This window comes from Plenodomus lingam (assembly GCF_022343315.1).
Source record: "Plenodomus lingam strain CAN1 chromosome Unknown contig_12, whole genome shotgun sequence".
In the NCBI taxonomy this organism is placed as follows: Eukaryota; Fungi; Ascomycota; class Dothideomycetes; order Pleosporales; family Leptosphaeriaceae; genus Plenodomus; species Plenodomus lingam.
In genome coordinates, this window is record NW_027093930.1 from 383,921 (window position 1) to 402,171 (window position 18,251).

The following is an 18,251-nucleotide window of genomic DNA, read 5'->3' on the forward strand; positions in this document are numbered from 1 at the left end:
GTCATCAGAGACATCAGCCAAGCCCTTCATCATGCCCTGGCCCTGGCCTCGAGAAGTCCAACGCCCCGTACAACACAAGGCTCGACGGCTGCCTTACTGTACAGACTACACAGTGCACGCCTACCAGAGAGAACCCCCAACCAACACCACCAGCCTTCGATCCAACCTTCCCTTCCCCCCGCCCACCCTCCACAGTCCATCTCACCTCACATCCCCACCCCCCTGGCCCCGCACCAAGCTTTACATAGCTTAGCATCTACCGTACGGTGCCTACCTGTCTGCCTACTCTACCTGCCTGCCCATCTGCCTACCCGTCTCCCTATTCATAGCGAGACCGTCACGTTTCTAGCAAACATTCGCCCCAGTTCAGTCACAACCACCAAAGCCGTCCCTCAGCCATTCCCTTGCGCCTACCATGGCGAGCTGGTTCGGCTCCTCGACCACCAGCGCGCTCGATGAGCAGATTGAGCGCGCCACATCTTCCAGCCTGTACGCAATCCACGCTCCCCCCCTATCATCCCCCCATCTCATCTCTCTGCCTGCCCTGCTCTTCTACTGACTTCTGTTACAGGGAGGACATGCCTTTGAACCTCGAGATATCAGATGTCATTCGATCCAAAACGGTGCAGCCCAAAGATGCCATGCGCGCGTTGAAGAAGCGCATAGGCCACAAGAACCCCAACGTCCAACTAGCCACACTCAATGTACGCACTCAGGCCCCGGCGCCGTGTCCACCCACCTGCCGTTCAACTGACCATCTCCCCAGCTCACAGACACATGCGTCAAGAATGGCGGCGCCCATTTCATTCAAGAGATCGCCTCGCGAGAGTTCCTCGATAACATGACCTCGTTGCTACGCGCCCCTCCCACAATCGCCCCGAACCACGACGTCAAAGGCAAGATGCTCGAGTTGATCCAGTCATGGGCCACGGCCGCCGAGGGCCGAAGCAATCTAGGCTACATCAATGAAGTCTACCGTAGCCTCCAACGTGAAGGCTTCAACTTCCCTCCAAAGGAAGACATAGCTAGTAGCATGCTGGACAGTAGCGCGGTCAGTCCGTTCGCAAGCCATCTCGCAGTCATGTAAGCTGACATGTGACAGCCTCCAGAATGGATCGACTCGGACGTGTGCATGCGCTGTCGGACGCCATTTACCTTTACAAATCGGAAGCATCATTGTCGCAACTGTGGGAATGTCTTCTGTGGAGCCTGCTCGAGCAAGACCATCCCACTACCTCATCTTGGTATCATGGACCCTGTTCGTGTAGATGATGGCTGCTACGAGAGGTTGACCGACAGGTCTCGAGGCGTTCCTTTATCCAGACCGTTTGATGTGGCAAAGCCTCAAAAGACATTATACCAAAGCTCTATGCAACCCCGAAGTGCACGTGTCGAGGACAGCTTCGACGCCGACCTCAAGCGCGCACTGGAGATGAGTTTGGAAGAGGTAAAAAATAGCGCCTCAACTGGTTTTGTCCCGCAATCACAATCAAAGTCAGCAAACGGGACAACGAAAAAGGACACTGAAGAAGAAGAAGATGCTGATCTCGCCGCGGCTATTGCGGCCTCGCTTGCAGACATGGAGGAGCAGAAGAAGAAATATGCCGACACATTCCGACAGCAGACCTCTACCTCGAATGGAACAGACCCTTTCGTTGCGCCGAAGAATGACTATGAGCTGACACCAGTCGAGTCGGAAAACATCAATCTCTTCTCCACTCTCGTCGATCGGTTACAACACCAGCCTCCTGGTACCGTCCTTCGCGAGCCTCAGATACAAGAACTATACGAGAGCATAGGGAAACTGCGACCGAAGCTTGCCCGGAGCTATGGCGAAACGATGAGCAAACATGGTAAGCCAGAAAAAAAATCAGTTGTCATGGAATGGAATCAACTTATCCCTGACTCTCATAGAAACTCTACTCGATCTCCATGCAAAGCTGTCTACCGTTGTACGATATTACGATCGCATGCTTGAGGAACGATTGTCAAGTACATACAATCAACCCAACGCCATGTATGGCCTTCCCGCACCTGCGCAACGCCCAACTTCAAACCTGTACCCCAGCATCCAATCAGGCCACGCCGTTAGCACGACGGGTGAAGACTATTATTCGAGTACTACCGCTCACGGAAGAGAATACGCAAGACAGCAGCCCCAATATAATGCTAGTCATCAGTCAGCATCTCAACATTCATATCCACAGTACGATCAGCGAACGCCCTTACCGCCACAGTCCTATGATCAGCCTCACGATCAGCCTCAGCAACCATACCCAAACCTATCACACCAACCACAACCACAACAACAACAGTCTAGCACGCCTTACCATCAATCTGCGTCACCAGAATTACAACGTCAAGTCTCAACCCAGCATTATAGTTCACAATCCTCTGCTTATCCATCCCAAGCTCCACCTTCAAATGTATCGGATGCCGAAAGCGCAAGCTTTTACTACGGCGAAAATAATGCAGCACAGCAAACCCTCCAACGAGCTCAAAGCTATACCTCTCAGCCCTCACACCAACCTCAATTGCCTTTGTCACACCCCGAACAGCCTGCAACAGCATGGCAAAATCCACCTTACCCACAACAAGATCAGCCTCCGAACTGGCAACCGCAGAGTCCGCAGCAAGACCAGAGCCAACCACCACCACAACAATTACAGCAGCATCAGCACCAGCAGCAAACTCCGTCACATCAGCCACCACAGCAGGCGCCGTCACAGCAACCGCAGCAGCAGCAGTTTTGGCAACAGCATCAACAAGCTCCACAACAACAACAGTCGTCGGCGTGGCAGTCGGCCCCGTATGCGACGGGCGGGTACGGGCCGGAGAGTTTCCCGTCTGCGCCGCAGAATCAGTTCCCGGTACAGCAGAAGGTGGTAGAAGAGCCACTTATTGATTTGTAGGATACACGCCAGGTGAGACAGGGGGAATTGAAAAAAAATCGTGGTTAGAGCGCATGGAAACGCTATTTGCAGCTCTGCATGGTCCATTGACACGGCAACTCAAGACCGAAATGAGCATGAGTCAAGTGTGCAGAGCAAACGTCTCTATAGTGGGTCACTACAGTTTTGTTAAAGACGTCTTGCTAGGTTGACACGCACATCCCATGTGTGAATCGTGGCAGAACCCAACTGACTCGCGGCCATGAGCGTTTGAGCATTGGAGCGTTTGCATTGCTATTGTAAATTTACATTTCAACTGATCCAAGTGTATCCTTGTTGCCTATACACATCTCTTGTCTCAAACAGGAATAACGACAGGTAAAAACAGAACAAGTCCTCGAGCTACTGAAGCGAGGGTGGAAACGAGGGATATAGAACAAGATCACCGATACGCTCACACATGACAGGCCTTGTATGCGCCAGGAACACCGTCCACACCAGTGGACATGGATTGATCAGAGATCCAGAACGCCGAGGAAAAATGCTTGCCACTTGGCTTGAGCTTGAGGTAGAGCGCGATGCGATGGGATGCAATCGTGAGATGGAGGTGGATCGTGGCCATGGTCAATACAAAATACGTGATTCTTGGCCACCTGAATGGCCGGCGCGTTTGCCGATGCATCCTGCGGGCAAATAGACATCTTCCTGTAGTGAAAGGCACGACGCAGCGACCTCCATAGTCCTGCACCTGCGTGAACTAGAGGGAGGAGTGAAATGCTCGGTACCAGCACTGCCATGCTCAAACAAACTCTGGCCAGTAATTATATGGCATCAAATCTGGTCCTGTCCACTTCTCGCCATACGGATTCGTGCGTTTGCGAGCGAAGAAGCCGTCTTGCGCTTGTTCGAGAACGGAGAGCCAGGAAGAGGGTTCAGGGTGCTTGAGCCACTAGTGTATGCATTAGCTGAGTGTTGCGTGCTTGATCGGGCATGGCAAGATGACACGGCTGGGGGGAGCTGAGCTGGTCTATCGGTGCTTTAGGATATCGGGTGAATGGTCGGAGCTGGAGATGGGAGCCGGAAACGAGCCCACAGAAAACGAGTCGAGGACAAACTTACTTGGTTGTGGATATGATATGTCCACGCGCCTCTGAAAAAGTTCTCCAGTGTGCGATTGTTAGGAGGAAACTTGTCTTCGGCCAGAATGTAGTCAGAGACGACTCCAGCCTTGCGTAACTCGACTTCTTCATCGAGAGTAGGTTGGAAGGAATCAGCGTGTATCTCCTTGTCGTCATGCTTGGCAGAGGGTGTTTCGTTACCGTGGGTGTGGTCCATGTCAGGCAGAGATCGAAGCTCTCTGTGTTGCTCTGCGAGCTTGATGGCTTCTAGTTGCTGGCCATCGTAGCTCTCCCATTCATCTTTGATGGCACCAGCCTTGCCTTTGAAGACTGCACTGTAGTCGCGGATGCAGGGTACCGTGCAGCGACCCTCGCGATCCCAGTTGAACTCGGTCCAGATGGGGTCGAATGCTGCCGTTTCGAACATTTTGAATTCCCGATCACGGCCGTCCTTCCAGGCCATGCGACCCAGGACGCGGGGGTGGAAGTTGACGCCCATGCGAACACCACCGTAGAGTAGATAGGAGGACAGAGATGAATTAGCGGAGAGCGACATGATGGCTGTATTGTAGTCGCCAGGATGAGGATGGGCAGCCCAACGTTCGGCGAAGGCATGCTCTTCGGGCAGCAGCAGTGGGCGCATGTCTCTGAGCATGAGCACATCCATGTCGAAGTAGGCACCGCCGTATATGTGCAGCACGATGAACCGGACGGCGTCTGAGACGGCAACGGGGAGGAAAGTCATTTGCTTGGCGGTCAGCACCAACCATTGTTGACCCTGTTTGTCCTCGACAATGTTTTCAGCGACCGCTCTCTCGCCGTTGGCATCGGGGTTTCCAGGCTTGCTGTAGTAGTTGAAACCATTTTTATTGTCAAGATCGGTAGCCAGAGGAATTCGGCTGGGAAAGTTCCAAGCCTTGACAATGATGTCGCCCCGTTCGACCAGAGGAAGGAAGCGGGCGAAGAGCGCATCCTTGTTCAACATGTTGTAGACCGCCTTGGGGTTGCGATCGCTGTCGAGCCACAGCCAGAGTCGTGAACAAGCTTGGTTTTGGGTGTAGAGGTAGCTTTTGATGAAGACCTCGACGCGCCAGGTTGCGGGGCCAGTCCAGTACACGTGATAGGGAATGATGGGCCCAGGGCAGGTGCCAATATGGGAGCGGTTGGCGGGAACGGCGTCCTCGACGGAGATGTACTTTTCTAACGTCTTGCCGTGCCCGTCTGCGTTGATGTAATCTGCTTTGCGGGGATCCCTTGTGCTTGCTCGCTTGGCAGGTTCTGGCAAGTGGTAGTAACGATGCTCTTGTTGGGCAAAAAACTGCAGACAGTCAAACGGCTTCCTCATATTCTCGAGGCCAGCGTAGGTGCCTCTGCACTCTTCGATTAGCATGTCCAAGTCGGCTTCGGTGTCGACATGTGGCCGCGGACCCAGGTAGTCATCCCTAATCTTGACCGCGGTGGGTGGACGGTTGAAGACATTGGCGTACGGGTTGATATTGACCGTCTTGGAGGTGCCTGCAAACTTGACCTTCTTGCCCGACTTTGTCGACTCGATCAACTCGGTAGGGCCAGCCTTGTCCAGGAAGGCGGGAATGCCAATCTTGCCTCTGGCTGCGCCGCTGGGGTCGCTCACGAGGCTGATGAGTCCAAATATGGTCGCATAGAGCAGCGCTGCGAGCACGAGGTTTTTCAGCGGCAGAAAGGCTGCGCGAATCTTGGATCCATCGGCCATGCTGGGCCGGTGGGAGGCCTACGGAACTAGTGTCCCGTAGCCGAGTGGTTGTGGGTGAGTGCGACCGAGAAGTCTGTCTGCACTCGTAGTCTTTGTATAAGGTATCGGTGTGGGTTGGCCAGGTGGGGAATAGGCAAGGGGCCGGAATGTATGCGTGATATATCTGTGTGAGAGCAGGTGGCCAAAGAAGGGTTGTGAAGAAGAGGAGAGCAGTAGTGGTAGCGAAGAGGAGTCGCGGGGCCGCAGCGCGAGACGGGGAGGGGGGGCGGAGGGTGGCGCGGGTGAAGAGCAACAGGAGGAGAGGGCAAATAATGGGCGGACAGAAACTGGGAAGTCCTTGTCAGTTGTCGTGCGACGGTCAAGGAGAGACAATGAAGAGAAGAGAGCAGCGAGAGAAGCGAGAGAGCAAGTAGACAAGAAGACAAGAACCTTGGACAAGAAACGAGACAGGGCAAACTTGGAAACCAACAAGCACGAGAAGAAGGAGCGGCACGGCTATGGGGAAGGCAAGTGCGAATCAGCCAGTACGAGTAGGAAGCTGCAAGGCTGCGAGCCTGATTAGGTTAGACGTGCCAAGGACTTCCTGCAAGGCTACACAGTAGCTCGTCGGTTAAAAAGGGAGGGGGGAGGGGGAAAGGGAAAGGGAAAGAGAGGAGCAGCCAGAAATAGATGGAGTATAGAGTAAGTACATACTTCGTAGTATAACAAGTAAGCTTTTTTTAACTCTACCATGGTCTATCCTAGTCTATGCCTGTTTGTGAAATAGTGGGGTAATGTACAGTAACTTTGGTCAAGAGCAAGATTTTCTTTGTATGCAAAAATCACATCTTACCGGTAGTAGCCTATCCACCGTACTGTTCTCTCTACATTTTGTCGCTCTGTCGCTCTTGCCTGCCTCCTTGGCTGGAGAAGCCAGTCCAGCAGCGTGGAAGGTGCAGCCGACCGATCCCACAATAGCCTTTTGCCCTTGCCCCCATCCCGATATCGTCCCATTACCAGGCCGTTTTCTTTTTTGGCTGCTCTGCTTTTCAACCATCCTTTACTTCTCCATCTCGCTCGCTTCTCCACCGCGTTCTTTCACCGCTCACTTCCACATCGCAATCCCTTTTCTCTTCTGTCCTCACGTTGCCTGATGCCACCACCAACCCTGCTCCAGACGCACATCTCACGTGCCCTTCGATTACTTGACCGCCGCCTCTGCCGCCCCTGCCGCCGCTGCTGCTGCTGCTGCTGCTGTTGCTACTTGCGCCCTCGGACCACGCGACCCTATTCTGCCGTGACCGCTGCTCCACCGCGAACAGAGCACTTCGAGGTCCCATGTCGTTCCAACGGCTCCATCACCATCGAGTAAGTGAGTGTGGAGTCTGCCTGGAGTTTGCCTGGAGTCTGCCTTGGGCCCCCCCCCCCGGCCCGTCGCCGTCTGCGCCATCGTCTCACCGCCACCCCTGGCTCGCCATGCATTGCTTTCACTCTGCCCACGGCTCACCTCGCCTCAAATGAACACTAAACCCTGTCTCCAATCACCCGCAGCCATCACTAAGCCCTTCACACAGTGTCTACCATGCAACCAGGAAAGCATCGCCCATTCTCATCTATCTGCCACCAGGTCCCGTGCTCCCGGGCCATGCTGAGGAAGAGGAGCACATCATGTCCTCCTTGGCTGCCTCGAGTGCTGCAACCATAGCACGCATCAACTACCGCGCATCCGTAGCCCATCCATATCCCACGCCCTTCCACGATGTTGTAACTGGCTACGACTGGATAGTAGACAACTTGCTCCGTGATGAATTTCATCGTCCCCATCTCGGACGTCTGGGTGTCTGTGGGCAACTGGTGGGAGGCTCACTAGCGACCATGCTGGCCTTGACCGAATGTCGAGTGGGAGAAAATCGCCTCGCTGCTGCTGCAGTAAACAATCCTATCGTCGACTGGGTCTTCCCAGACGAGCTGCCATCTGTGGGTGCCTCAGAGCTGCCTGAGCCCTCAGGTGCAGACGATACGGCTTTCCCAGCTGATGTTGAATCTGCCATCCCACAGCCTTTGACAGCATCAATTCGCAAACAGAACAAGCCAGCCACCAAGAAACCCTCGCTTACGGCCTGGCAAGCTCATGGTGACAACGCTACAATACCTACATTGACTCTATCTGCCGAGCGTGACATGTTGTTTCGCAGGCCTGGTGACTACTTTGATCGCTTCGCATCGCCAATTCACTTTTTTCGCTCCCCGCATGCGCACATGATCTTCCCAGAGCAAGACGACATGTCCGCTTCGCAACAGCCCGAGGACCTCCTCGATAGAGAAGCTCAGTTTGCTCTCAATCATCATGCGTCCGCTGCTGGTAAGACCAAAGCATCGCCTGTAGTGGCTACGCTATCAAGGTGTCGCGCTTATGCTCGTAATTACCCACCAGCTGGTAGTTTTTTGAAGCTACCGGTTTGGCATATTACTACGGGCCTGCAAAGCCCCCTTTCAGATCAGGCACTGGACTTGGCCAAAGGCGTTCAACGAAGTCTTGCACGTCAGAGGCTCAAGTCACAGTCAGGACGCACGCGATGGCTCGATGCGGCGGAAAAGAAAGTGTACGAGCAGTGGGCCCAGGAACAGGTGCAACTACAATCACAACAGGGCATCGGTCTATGGTCGCCGTCGGACAAGGACGAGGACGAGAACTGGACAGCACCGGTTACAAGAGTGGGCATCTGGATGAAGCAACGTCTAGAAACAGATTTTGTGCGAAAAGGCACAATGTGCCCAAGACCTAAGTGACAGTCTCCAAAGAGATTGGCCTACGGAGACTAGGTAATGAACTGTATTTCCCACAAAATGGCGACCTCAAAACTCGTGAACAGGAATGTCCCGGGCCTTGAGCGCGCCGTACATGGCCCTATTGATACGATGCCACCTGTAGTCTCTATCCAGTGTCGCGGCCCTCGCATAGTTGAACACAAATCGCTCTAACTGCATAGGCGTCCAGAGCTTCGATTCGACACGCACCTGCGCCACATGTGCATGATACAAACACGGCAACCTCTTCTTCAGCGCACTTTTGTTCTCAATATGCTCCCAATAATACCAATCCTTCAAGAAGTATTTCAACTGCATGACTTCTGCGTACCGTTTGATCACCGTATCTGGCATAAATGGCAAAAAAGCTTCCACCGCCGACTCTGCTCCCATCATCAATGGCTGCCATTCCTTGCAGATCTGGGGGTTGGCCGTTGCCTTGAACACCGTGGGCCTATCCTTCTGTCTTGGGCGGTTTATCATCAGGGAGACTTGCAAATCCCTGTCATTGTTCTCGATCAAGTGGATGAATTCTCGCTGCTTTTTTTCATCACAATTTGGCACCGCGAACTCGATGTACGCCCGGGACATGGCCTGTCGATAGACCGGTAATTGTACCCACGGGAATCTTTCCAACCATGACCATGTCCGGGCCTGTGTCGTCTCCAAACCGCCGTCATGGATGACTAGCGGGATAATGCCTCTTTCCAGCAATCCGCGGATTGCATCGCCCCTACTCTCATCATTCCAGCGCTTCTGCACTGTATTCAAGTACCATGGATTGAAAGGATGATGTTTACTCTCTACCTGGAACGTTTGGAGTAGGAGGCCGTAGAAAACTTTCCAGTCGTTTGTGCGCCACAATGCCTTGCAGTCATCGGACAGCTGTTGCTCATAGTCGCGATCGTATGCGTGGTCATTGAGAATGCTTCTGGTGATCCAGTACATCAATGGGAGGAGGGGCATCAGGATGAAATAGACGACAATGATGGAGGTTGTGGAGTGCTCAAATGAGCCATAGTGTGTGTCTCCATCCGTGAGAAAAGACGAGGTTGCGTTCGGGTCCATGCTGATGTAGGGCGGTTTATAAGCTGTCTTCTTTCACGATATGGAAATTTTGAGGGTCCTGTGGTTCTCGCTGAGGGGGTTTCGTGTCCGCGATGGTGTGAGAGGTACAATTTTGGGGTTGGGGTGTGGGTTTTCGACATACAATCAAATACTTCTTTGACAATGGATGGACATTTTGGAAAACGATCCACTAAAAAGTGCTACGGCTCAGCTTATATATCTGTGAGATTTGCCATGGCCCCGTAGATGATTGTGCAAGTCGCCTAATCCGGCGTGGGGGCATCCATGGCCTTTGTTCGCTTTGTCAACAGGCACCCAACCCCGGCGGACAACTACCTAGATTGCACACGAGCATACCGTAGTAGACAAAGAGCTGTGTGTGGGAGAGCTGAGACGGAAAACGCATGGATTGGGCAGATATGTTGGTTAGGGTAGGTGCAATAGTGCTGTGTTGCCTTGGCAAGATCTTGATAGAAAGAATCTACTAGGTTGTAGATTGTGAATGACAAGGTACCGGTACGTGATCAGTCCGATCAACGCGCAGACTAGTATAATGGCGTGCATACAGTTAGTTCATCGCGACATCGTACCAACATGAACACGAGGGGTCCGAAAAAGGCGCATATATTCAGTAGTATGTGATGAGAGGAACTAAGTATGTTTTCGGTTTGAAATGTTAATCATATCATGTTGTAAACATGAGTGATTTCAAGTCTGACAAGCCATGTACATGTGCACCTGCAAGGTGCGTAGGAGCAATCGCACAATGTATCCATGTAATTTGTTCCTTGGTTTACAGAGCGACTGCTACGTTGCAAACCGACGAGAGCATAGGCCGTGACAAACGACAAGAACCTCCTAGCCTCCACAATCGTATCGGCTTCCGTACCATACAGAACCCAGATCATGATTACTGTGATGCTCATGAAGTGAGCATTTGCCAGTACCCCAGCACGAGTGACGCTACGAAAGCTCATCTGCTCCTCGACAATCAAACGAGTGAGCGACATGAAGACCAAATATGTTACTTCAAAGCTCAGAACCCCTCAACTGGAGGTGTGATCATGAAGGAATCAGATCCCTCATGACCGAACTCATCCGTAGCACCGTCAGCGCTGCCTGACGAGACACATTGATACTTGACGTCTAGCATACTGAGACACTCCAAACCCTTGCTCAAGGCTTCCTTTCGAATAAGAAGTTGCTGCCGACGTTTCTCGTGCTCAGGAGATTTGACTAGGAGACGTTGTGCAATTACAGGTCCTGGTGTTGTTAGTCAGTCTTGTAAAGATCTACTTGATTACGCTTGTAGATGCTCACCGTGGTCCTCGTCTCGAATGCCCAGACCCGTTTCGAGCTCCTCGCGCAGCTGAGTACGGAGTTGTTTGAAGAACTTTGACTCGATGCGCATACATATTGAATCGTGGAAGCGCCGAGCTGCGATGTTGTAATACGATGTGATCTCGGCGATCAGGTCGATAACTTTCTCGTACGGTTCTGGTTCTTTCGCAATCAATGCCATCTTCATGTTGTCCTTGCGGACCTTGTCTTGCTCATTTTGCGTCAATTTCCGGCCTAGAGAACCGTTGGCCTCAGATAAGAAGACGCCGAAGCGCATGTGCTGTCGATGCTGACGGTAGATCTCGCGGACTGTAGCCTTCTCCTGGTTAAAGACGTCTTGGTGGAAAATATATGGACCCTCCAGTTCATCTTCGAGCGCTTCTTGTGCCATAGTTGTCTGCTGCTGGTTGATGTTGTTGGAAAGTATTTCGTGAATAATCTTCCAACTCTGCTGGAACAGCTCAGTGCCTTGGCGTTTCACGAAGTGCTTGTTGAAAAGAAACTGCATGCGCGATGAAATCTCATTTTCAAGATTTGAAAATAATAGGTTCATGGGGCGTCGCCAATCTTTCAGTGGCTCGACAATCATAGCGTCCCGAACCTTCGGGTGTATCTGATTTGGTATTTTGCTCTTGGAAGATTGGCTGATCTCATGAACGACCGCATCCAGATTATAACTCTTCTTGAATTTTGCGAAACCAGATGGCACAGGTTTTTTCTCTGATCGCTTTGATGGGGATCCTTTCGGGTGTTGCTTTGCGCCCATAACCGCACTCTTTGACGATGACTGAGTTTGGGACGAATCTTCTAGCTTACGCTTCTTGGGGCTCACTTGCACATCGTGCATCGGGATATCGTCATCATCATCAGAGTCGATCGGAAAGGCGTTATCCGCTGAGGTGCCGGGCAAGGTACATGCGTAAATGCCTTCATCGAGAAGTCCTTTGGTCATTAGGGCAGGTTTCATTGCCATAAGCGCATTTCTGAAATCGTTCTGGATACGTTCCCAAGTATTCCACCACTCCGTATAACCGTGCTCGCCTTCCATCTCGTAACGAACATCGAGGGAAAATTCCATTATATGATCAGTGATCGCCCTCACAGCACTGTGTGCTGGAGTAACTGGAATTCTCTCAAGCTCGTTCTCGATATCGTTAAGCTGGGCCCGAATCTGACTGCGGATCTCGGGAAGCCTGTTGAAAGTGCGCTTAGCGAGTTGTTTCGAAAGGTAAAGCTGCAAGTTCTTTGTCCCAAAGCGATCCTGGAAGCGACGGAGATTGCTTGCCCAGCGACCTTTGCTAAAGAACTCCATCTCGTTGGCGCGAGCTTCACGATGGCCTAGTCCATCACGAATCTCTTGCTTATTGAGATTCTTGACAACAAAGTAGCCATGGCCAAGCTTGAAACGCTTGCCATCTAAAACATTGAGCAAAGATTGGTCCGTGGTCCCGGGCGCGAGCAGATCAGGTTTGGTCAATACACCTAAGCTTCTGATTAGTGTGGTTATTCAGGAAGTTCAACAGAAATATTTGCCCACCAATACATCGGTCAGTAGCGTGGTATTGGCGTGCTAGCCCCGCCGCAGTGGAATTGGCAATGTCTGTGCCCAAATCACACGTTACAAGTATCAGTGAGCCTTCTTCCTCAACGTACTGTCCAACCAAATTCTGTACCAATGGCACAGTGTACGCTTCCTCATCGGTTTCAGCTTGACTGATGAGACCGGGCAGGTCAAAAAAACTCAAAGACGGTAAACCAGGCTCCGTGATGTCGATGCATACCACGTTAGGACTGAACTTGTTCTGATTCATATCAATACGCGGTCCCGGGGTAGCCAAAAATGCTTTCGGGTCAATGAGTGGATTTAAGTTAGCGCTCTGCGCAGATCGGATGATGCCTTCAAGGTCAAGGCGAGATCTTGTCTCCGCGAAAAAGATTCTCCTTGATTCTGTGGGTATCCACCCAGGAAAAAGCTCTTTGGCCGCCTCTTTTGGCCGTGTGTCTAGTACGTAGTCTCGCTGGAGGGAAACTCGTGCTGTCCATGTGTCGTTGGAAGTGTTCGAAGGCTTCATGTTAATGTACAAGGGACAGCAGGTACAGGTGTCGGTATCGCGGGGTGTCTTGATGCCTGAGATAGCCTCAATAACCGAAGATTTTCCAGTGCTCTGTTGCCCTGCATTGAAGTCTTGTTAGTAGGTTCTCCGTTATTAAACAAAAAGAAAACATACCAAGTACGATGCATCGCGGAAGCGAAATGTCAAACTTCTGTAGTCCAAGTCCTTCAAGCTGGCTAAGAGCTGTAGCTGCCTCTTTGACATCTCGCCCAAGTGGGTCGATCTCGTCATGAGGTGCAACGTTTGAAGAAGACTGATCTGTAGGGCATGTCAACACAGTGTTGCTTCGATTGTACCTAAGAGGGGAAAGAGGCGATCTCACCAGAAACATCGTCGATGCTCATGGGTTCAAGTTCCTCGCTCAGCCGGGATGTTTCATCGCGCGTCGAGCGACTGGTAGACTGGCGGCTCTCTAGCGTTGTATCTGAATTCTCGCCTTCATCGCTCGTGATGGCCGCAGAAGCGTTCGGCTTGAGACCCTTGCTACTGCGTTTGGACATTGTCGCCTATATTTGCTGAAGAGAGAGGTGGGAACACAAGTAGTAGGGGTTTGAACTAAGTGAGAGAACTGAGATAAGTAAGGAAGGTGAGGGAGGTGAGAGGTAAATAAAGCCACTGCGACTCGTGCCAAGACCTGGTGGGGCTGGGAAAATGAGGTGAAGGTGAAAGCTCATGGGCAAGGTAAGAAGTGATTGGAATTTTGACCCATTGATTTCTGCGTACGACTAAGACGGCAGAGCAGAAAGTATAAAGGACTATGGCAGATGAAAAGAGTCCGCATTCGCGCTGTGTTCACTGCAATGCTCTTTATATTCACATCGAAATCTATCTCGGACCTTTTGGCAACCATCACGGAAGGAGAGAAATATGTTGAACTGGACTGAGAAAATTGGCACAAAACGTGTCTGAAGCAGAAGACGTCTGTCAGTGTCGACCCTTTCAAAATCCAAGTTGGAACTGACACCCAGTAGACTGGGAGGAGCCAGTGTCGGTGGTGGTGGTGATGAGGGCAGACGGTGTTTGCATTTGTTTTGGGCAATCTATGTCGTCTGTCGGAGCCCGCGCACTAGTGCAGGTTACAGTTAGCGCGGTGGCCGGCTGGGAAAAGTCTCGCAACCGCATCATCATAGGTGCAAGTGCCAGCCAGCATCTGACGACAAACCCGAAGCCTATAGCGAGCCCACGCGATAATCCTGTCTCAATCCTCTCCCCCCTTTGAGGCTCTCTTCTCTTCTACCGCTGCAGAATGGATCATTCGCGCGATCCTTGTCCCTGGGTCATTCTCAATGATTTTGGCGGCGCCTTTGCCATGGGTGTATGTCCCCATGCTCCCACCACCAACCACCTCCACCACTATCGATGCATCACACTAACATAAATCTATCTAGGCTGTCGGTGGTGCAGTCTGGCACGGCGTGAAAGGCGTAAGAGCCCCTACCCTTTCTTCTCACCCTACAAACTTTGCCCCACTCCCACAACCCAACACTAACTTAACCATGCCCAATAGTTCCGCAATTCTCCTTACGGCGAGCGTCGCATCGGGGCCCTCACAGCAATCAAGGCGCGCGCCCCCGTCCTGGGCGGCAATTTTGGCGTCTGGGGAGGCCTCTTCAACACATACGACTGTGCTGTCAAGGGCATACGGAAGAAGGAAGACCCATGGAATGCCATCATCGCTGGTTTCTTCACCGGGGGCTCGCTGGCTGTGCGAGGAGGATACAGGAGTATGCGAAATGGGGCGATAAGTTGTGCGATTTTGCTGGCCGTGATTGAGGGCGTCAGTATTGGCTTCAACAGGATGATGGCGGATAACACCAGACTGGATGCGCCGCCACCGCCGAGTGATGTGGGGGCAGGAGGGGGTGGTGGTGGAGGGATGGCTGTCGCTGCTTAGAGTGCACGCGCATGTGGGAGCCATTCTAGCCTTCGCGCTTCCTGGGGCGGTAGAGCATGTGGTTAAGCGCAGCGGACGAGCAAACGAATGAAGGACTATAATGTTAAAAAAAAAGCCAGGAAGAAAAGGAACAAGGAGACTTGGCTGTTCAATGCGGTGTTGGTTCCGGGTTCTGGCATATTACCGCAACAGCCTATTTTGGCTGCGGTCGGCGTTCACACTCTCCTCAGCTTTGGGCTATATCTGTACCATATATATGCAGTCATGATTTCTGAAAGACGGCAGCGAAGGCTTCTGTAGAAGGGGCTCAGAGCGCTGCATACTGCTTGTCGTTGCTGACACCATAGATCAATGCATAAAAGCCACTTCACCATCTACTCCACTTGTGCATAGTCATGAACGATCTTGCAAGGCCTGAAAGCGATTTAATACAATTAGTCATTGCATACCCTACACTGGTCTTTGCGTCGACTGAAAATTTCTGCAGTGCAGGCTATCTTGTGGGCGGATTATAGCTCGACTGCGCTCTCGAACTTGTACAGCGGAAACCAAAACTTGGAACGAAAGCACATGGTGGCTACTAGTATGTCTGGAGACTTTTGAGGGCGGGTTCTACCATTCGCTGGCTCTAGGGCCCACGTCCTACTCTCCATCCCCCAGGGCTCGCGTCGGCTGGTGATCAGTCAGTTATTCAAGTTGGTTGGCCGCCTAGGACTTTCCTATCGATGCCAACACTGGCGGCACGCCGACCGCCAGTGCTGCACCCGCGGCCTCCACTGATAGATCTGGAGCAGCTATACCTAAGGAGTAGCCAGGGAACACTTTTGTGATCGCCTTACAGCTCTCACGCTGGCAAGGTTTGTAAGATGTGACTCTGGCCTTTGAGGTAAGCTGCTGAACAGACTCCAGCTGCGCAGTGCTGAAACGTTTGCGGTTATGCGGACCCAATTGTCCGGCATCTCTTAGACCATAGTGTCCTTCACATTAGATCGAGTCACTAGGACTTGAATATTAGTTAATGACTGGCGGACACAAAATCCGCCAATGGAAGTGGTTGAGGGCTGGTAGTCGCAGCTTATGAAGCAGTGTCAGGAGCAATCATTCCAAGCCTAGAATAGGCAGAGCCGGTACAAGTATAGCAGCCTTACATGATCAGCCAGGACTTCCAGATTATGATGACCGGACTTCCCTGGATCTGATGGTGGAACTGGTGCTGGGGTAGTCGCTGGGCCCTGAGCTGGAGCGAACGCTGGAACTGGTTCAGTGGAGCTTTGTAGTCCAGCATCAGGGAAGCGGTTGATGAAACAAAGCTGATTATATAATTGACTACCGAGACGGAAGTCGATAGGCATGATTGGGAGGCTTTGTAGTTCGCCGTGTAGGAGACATTTCCAGGTCCGTACTGGGCAAGTTCTGGCTAACGGGCAACTGGGATTGCACCTCCTCGCATCATAACAACAGTGCTGCATGTCACGATGACTAACTAGACCTGCATGCTTCGGGAACATCCTGGCAGCCGCTGCAGTGATATCTTCCGCCCATTGAGGCTCTACGCGCCCCTACTACGAGCCGACCTCGTCCGCCCAACTGCGACCTTTCTCCAGAGGAGATGGGAGGCCAAATGATTCTTGTTTCTGAAGATCGGGTCGTACAGGGTCCGCTTTCTTGATTCCCGTCGTCTTCCCCTTCGTTGGGAAGTCTAGCACTTTCGGCGCACCATTGTCCTTGGGTGTGGACCCTGTAGCGGAAGGCAGTTCGGGGAAGTCTGCTGCTGATGGCGCTTGCTGCGAGCTGTGTTTCCTCGGCTCTGGCTGTCTGGAGCTTTCATAATCGCCACGCCCGCCTCGACCACCCCGTCCCCCCCTGCCGCGGCCCCTTCCGCGCTGAGAGTGGGAATACGCATTTTCTTCCATGGGCTCGTCTGCGTGAGAATCTTCACTGGGCCGCGTAGGTGCAATGCCTCCGTGTGCTCCTCGCGCCGCGCCGCGCCTCTTCTCCTCTCCCGTGCCAGAGAAGCCCTCTTCCTTTTCGAAGTCCCACTCGCGGCCGCCTTGGGCATTCAATTTTCTCAGACGGTTCTTCTCGCGCTCGCCCATCATCTGCTGGCGATTTTGGCGCTCAGCTTTCTGCTTCTCCGCCTGCACTTTCTTCTTCTCGATATCTTGCTGCTTGAGGACGGCCTCCCGGGCCTCGAAATTGGCTTGGTCAGCCTCGGCGCGGGCGTGGGCAGTCTGCAGCGCTTCATTCTTGGAGCGCATGTTGGCGAGCTTCGCGTTTAGCTGTTCCTCGGTCAGGCGCGTGCGTGCCGCTCCACCAGTCAACGTTCTATCGCCACGAACCGAGTGCGTAGGCTTCTCTTTGGGCTCTGTTGGGGCAGATGCGGGCACCGATGGGGTCGCTGCGTTGTCAGAAGATGGCTTCTCTACGGCTGCTGGTGTGAGCTCCGCCGTCTTATCTGCCTCGTGCAGGATTGGCTCCTTCTCTTCTAAACGGACGTCGATGTAGTTGGCTCCGCGACCGCGTCCACGGCCCCTGCCTCTGCCACGACCGCGGTTTCCTCTATCACCATTGCGTGGCTCGCGCGGGGCGTGGGGAGCCAGATGCGCCTGGGATGAGGTCGGTGGCTGCGCCTCCTTGGGGACAAACTCGGCGGCAGACGCTTGCAATTCAACGGGCTCTTGCTCAATGACGGGCTCAGCTATGGGCGTCATATCATCGTCGAAGAAGAGATCGTCGGTACTTGCCGTCTGAGCAAAGGGGTCAATCGAGGGGTCATCGTAGGCAGGGTCGTAGGACTGCGGGACCTGTTAGCATTGTACATTTGCGCCCAGATAGAAACACGCGTGGGCCGTGGCGTGGCATAGCACACAGGCTGTCTATCCTCTATCGGTGCTTACCGCAGGGACATGGTCGGCTTGTACTGGGGCTGCGTCAGCGACCGTCGCCGCAGGGGCACCTCGCGCGTCGACTGAGGGCGCTGCTATCTCGGTGGCTATGGATTCGGGCTTCTGAGAGTCGCTGGTGGCCGTGTCGGGCTTCGAGGCCCATTTTGACTGTAACATTATGCTACAGCGGCCCAGGAGGATGTGATGAATACACTGCTGAGAGCAGGAGAGGGGGGGAGGGGGGGGGAGGTGAGCTAACGGTTGCGTAGTGATAACGTGAATTCTTTAATTTTGCAAGGGAAAGGGACCAAAGCGATGGATGGCGATATGGCTGATTAATGATGGCAGATACCTACCTAGGCAAGCGTCGCTGTGTGGGGGGGCGGGGGGGCACCAACACGTGATCACACGAACACCCCCA

At 52.9% G+C, this 18,251-nt stretch overlaps 8 protein-coding genes across 8 annotated transcripts; 3 read left to right on the forward strand and 5 right to left on the reverse strand.

Annotated features, from left to right (window-relative positions):
- Positions 1–66: 66 nt before the first annotated feature.
- VPS27 (Vacuolar protein-sorting-associated protein 27) lies at positions 67–2,912 on the forward strand (the record flags this gene model as incomplete). The annotated part of the gene is made up of 5 exons (XM_066095069.1): positions 67–489; positions 572–704; positions 767–1,051; positions 1,103–1,853; positions 1,915–2,912. The coding sequence occupies exons 1-5, from the start codon at positions 416–418 to the stop codon at positions 2,910–2,912; spliced, it is 2,241 nt and encodes a 746-aa protein (XP_065954917.1). The 5' UTR covers positions 67–415.
- Positions 2,913–3,690: 778 nt separating this feature from the next.
- IAQ61_001347 (uncharacterized protein) lies at positions 3,691–5,759 on the reverse strand (the record flags this gene model as incomplete). The annotated part of the gene is made up of 2 exons (XM_003839604.2): positions 3,691–3,840; positions 4,011–5,759. Coding segments are annotated over 2 exons (1,899 nt in total), but the record flags the coding sequence as incomplete, so codon positions are not given.
- A 1,114-nt stretch (positions 5,760–6,873) lies between these two features.
- On the forward strand, positions 6,874–8,510 carry IAQ61_001348 (uncharacterized protein; the record flags this gene model as incomplete). Its single annotated transcript, XM_066095070.1, has 2 exons — positions 6,874–7,088; positions 7,295–8,510. The coding sequence occupies 2 exons, from the start codon at positions 6,874–6,876 to the stop codon at positions 8,508–8,510; spliced, it is 1,431 nt and encodes a 476-aa protein (XP_065954918.1).
- Positions 8,511–8,576: 66 nt separating this feature from the next.
- On the reverse strand, positions 8,577–9,596 carry IAQ61_001349 (uncharacterized protein; the record flags this gene model as incomplete). The annotated part of the gene is made up of 1 exon (XM_003839607.1): positions 8,577–9,596. The coding sequence occupies one exon, from the start codon at positions 9,594–9,596 to the stop codon at positions 8,577–8,579; it is 1,020 nt and encodes a 339-aa protein (XP_003839655.1).
- A 1,036-nt stretch (positions 9,597–10,632) lies between these two features.
- IAQ61_001350 (uncharacterized protein) lies at positions 10,633–13,557 on the reverse strand (the record flags this gene model as incomplete). The annotated part of the gene is made up of 5 exons (XM_003839608.2): positions 10,633–10,859; positions 10,917–12,419; positions 12,475–13,110; positions 13,166–13,309; positions 13,374–13,557. Coding segments are annotated over 5 exons (2,694 nt in total), but the record flags the coding sequence as incomplete, so codon positions are not given.
- A 632-nt stretch (positions 13,558–14,189) lies between these two features.
- TIM17_1 (translocase of the inner membrane) lies at positions 14,190–15,345 on the forward strand. The gene is made up of 3 exons (XM_003839609.2): positions 14,190–14,366; positions 14,440–14,475; positions 14,559–15,345. Exons 1-3 carry the CDS (start codon positions 14,298–14,300, stop codon positions 14,943–14,945), a joined length of 492 nt encoding a protein of 163 aa, XP_003839657.1. The 5' UTR covers positions 14,190–14,297; the 3' UTR covers positions 14,946–15,345.
- Positions 15,346–15,653: 308 nt separating this feature from the next.
- Positions 15,654–16,453, reverse strand: IAQ61_001352 (uncharacterized protein; the record flags this gene model as incomplete). The annotated part of the gene is made up of 2 exons (XM_066095071.1): positions 15,654–15,906; positions 16,077–16,453. The coding sequence occupies 2 exons, from the start codon at positions 16,451–16,453 to the stop codon at positions 15,654–15,656; spliced, it is 630 nt and encodes a 209-aa protein (XP_065954919.1).
- A 54-nt stretch (positions 16,454–16,507) lies between these two features.
- Positions 16,508–18,007, reverse strand: IAQ61_001353 (uncharacterized protein; the record flags this gene model as incomplete). The annotated part of the gene is made up of 2 exons (XM_003839611.2): positions 16,508–17,740; positions 17,843–18,007. The coding sequence occupies 2 exons, from the start codon at positions 18,005–18,007 to the stop codon at positions 16,508–16,510; spliced, it is 1,398 nt and encodes a 465-aa protein (XP_003839659.2).
- Between the last annotated feature and the right edge of the window lie 244 nt (positions 18,008–18,251).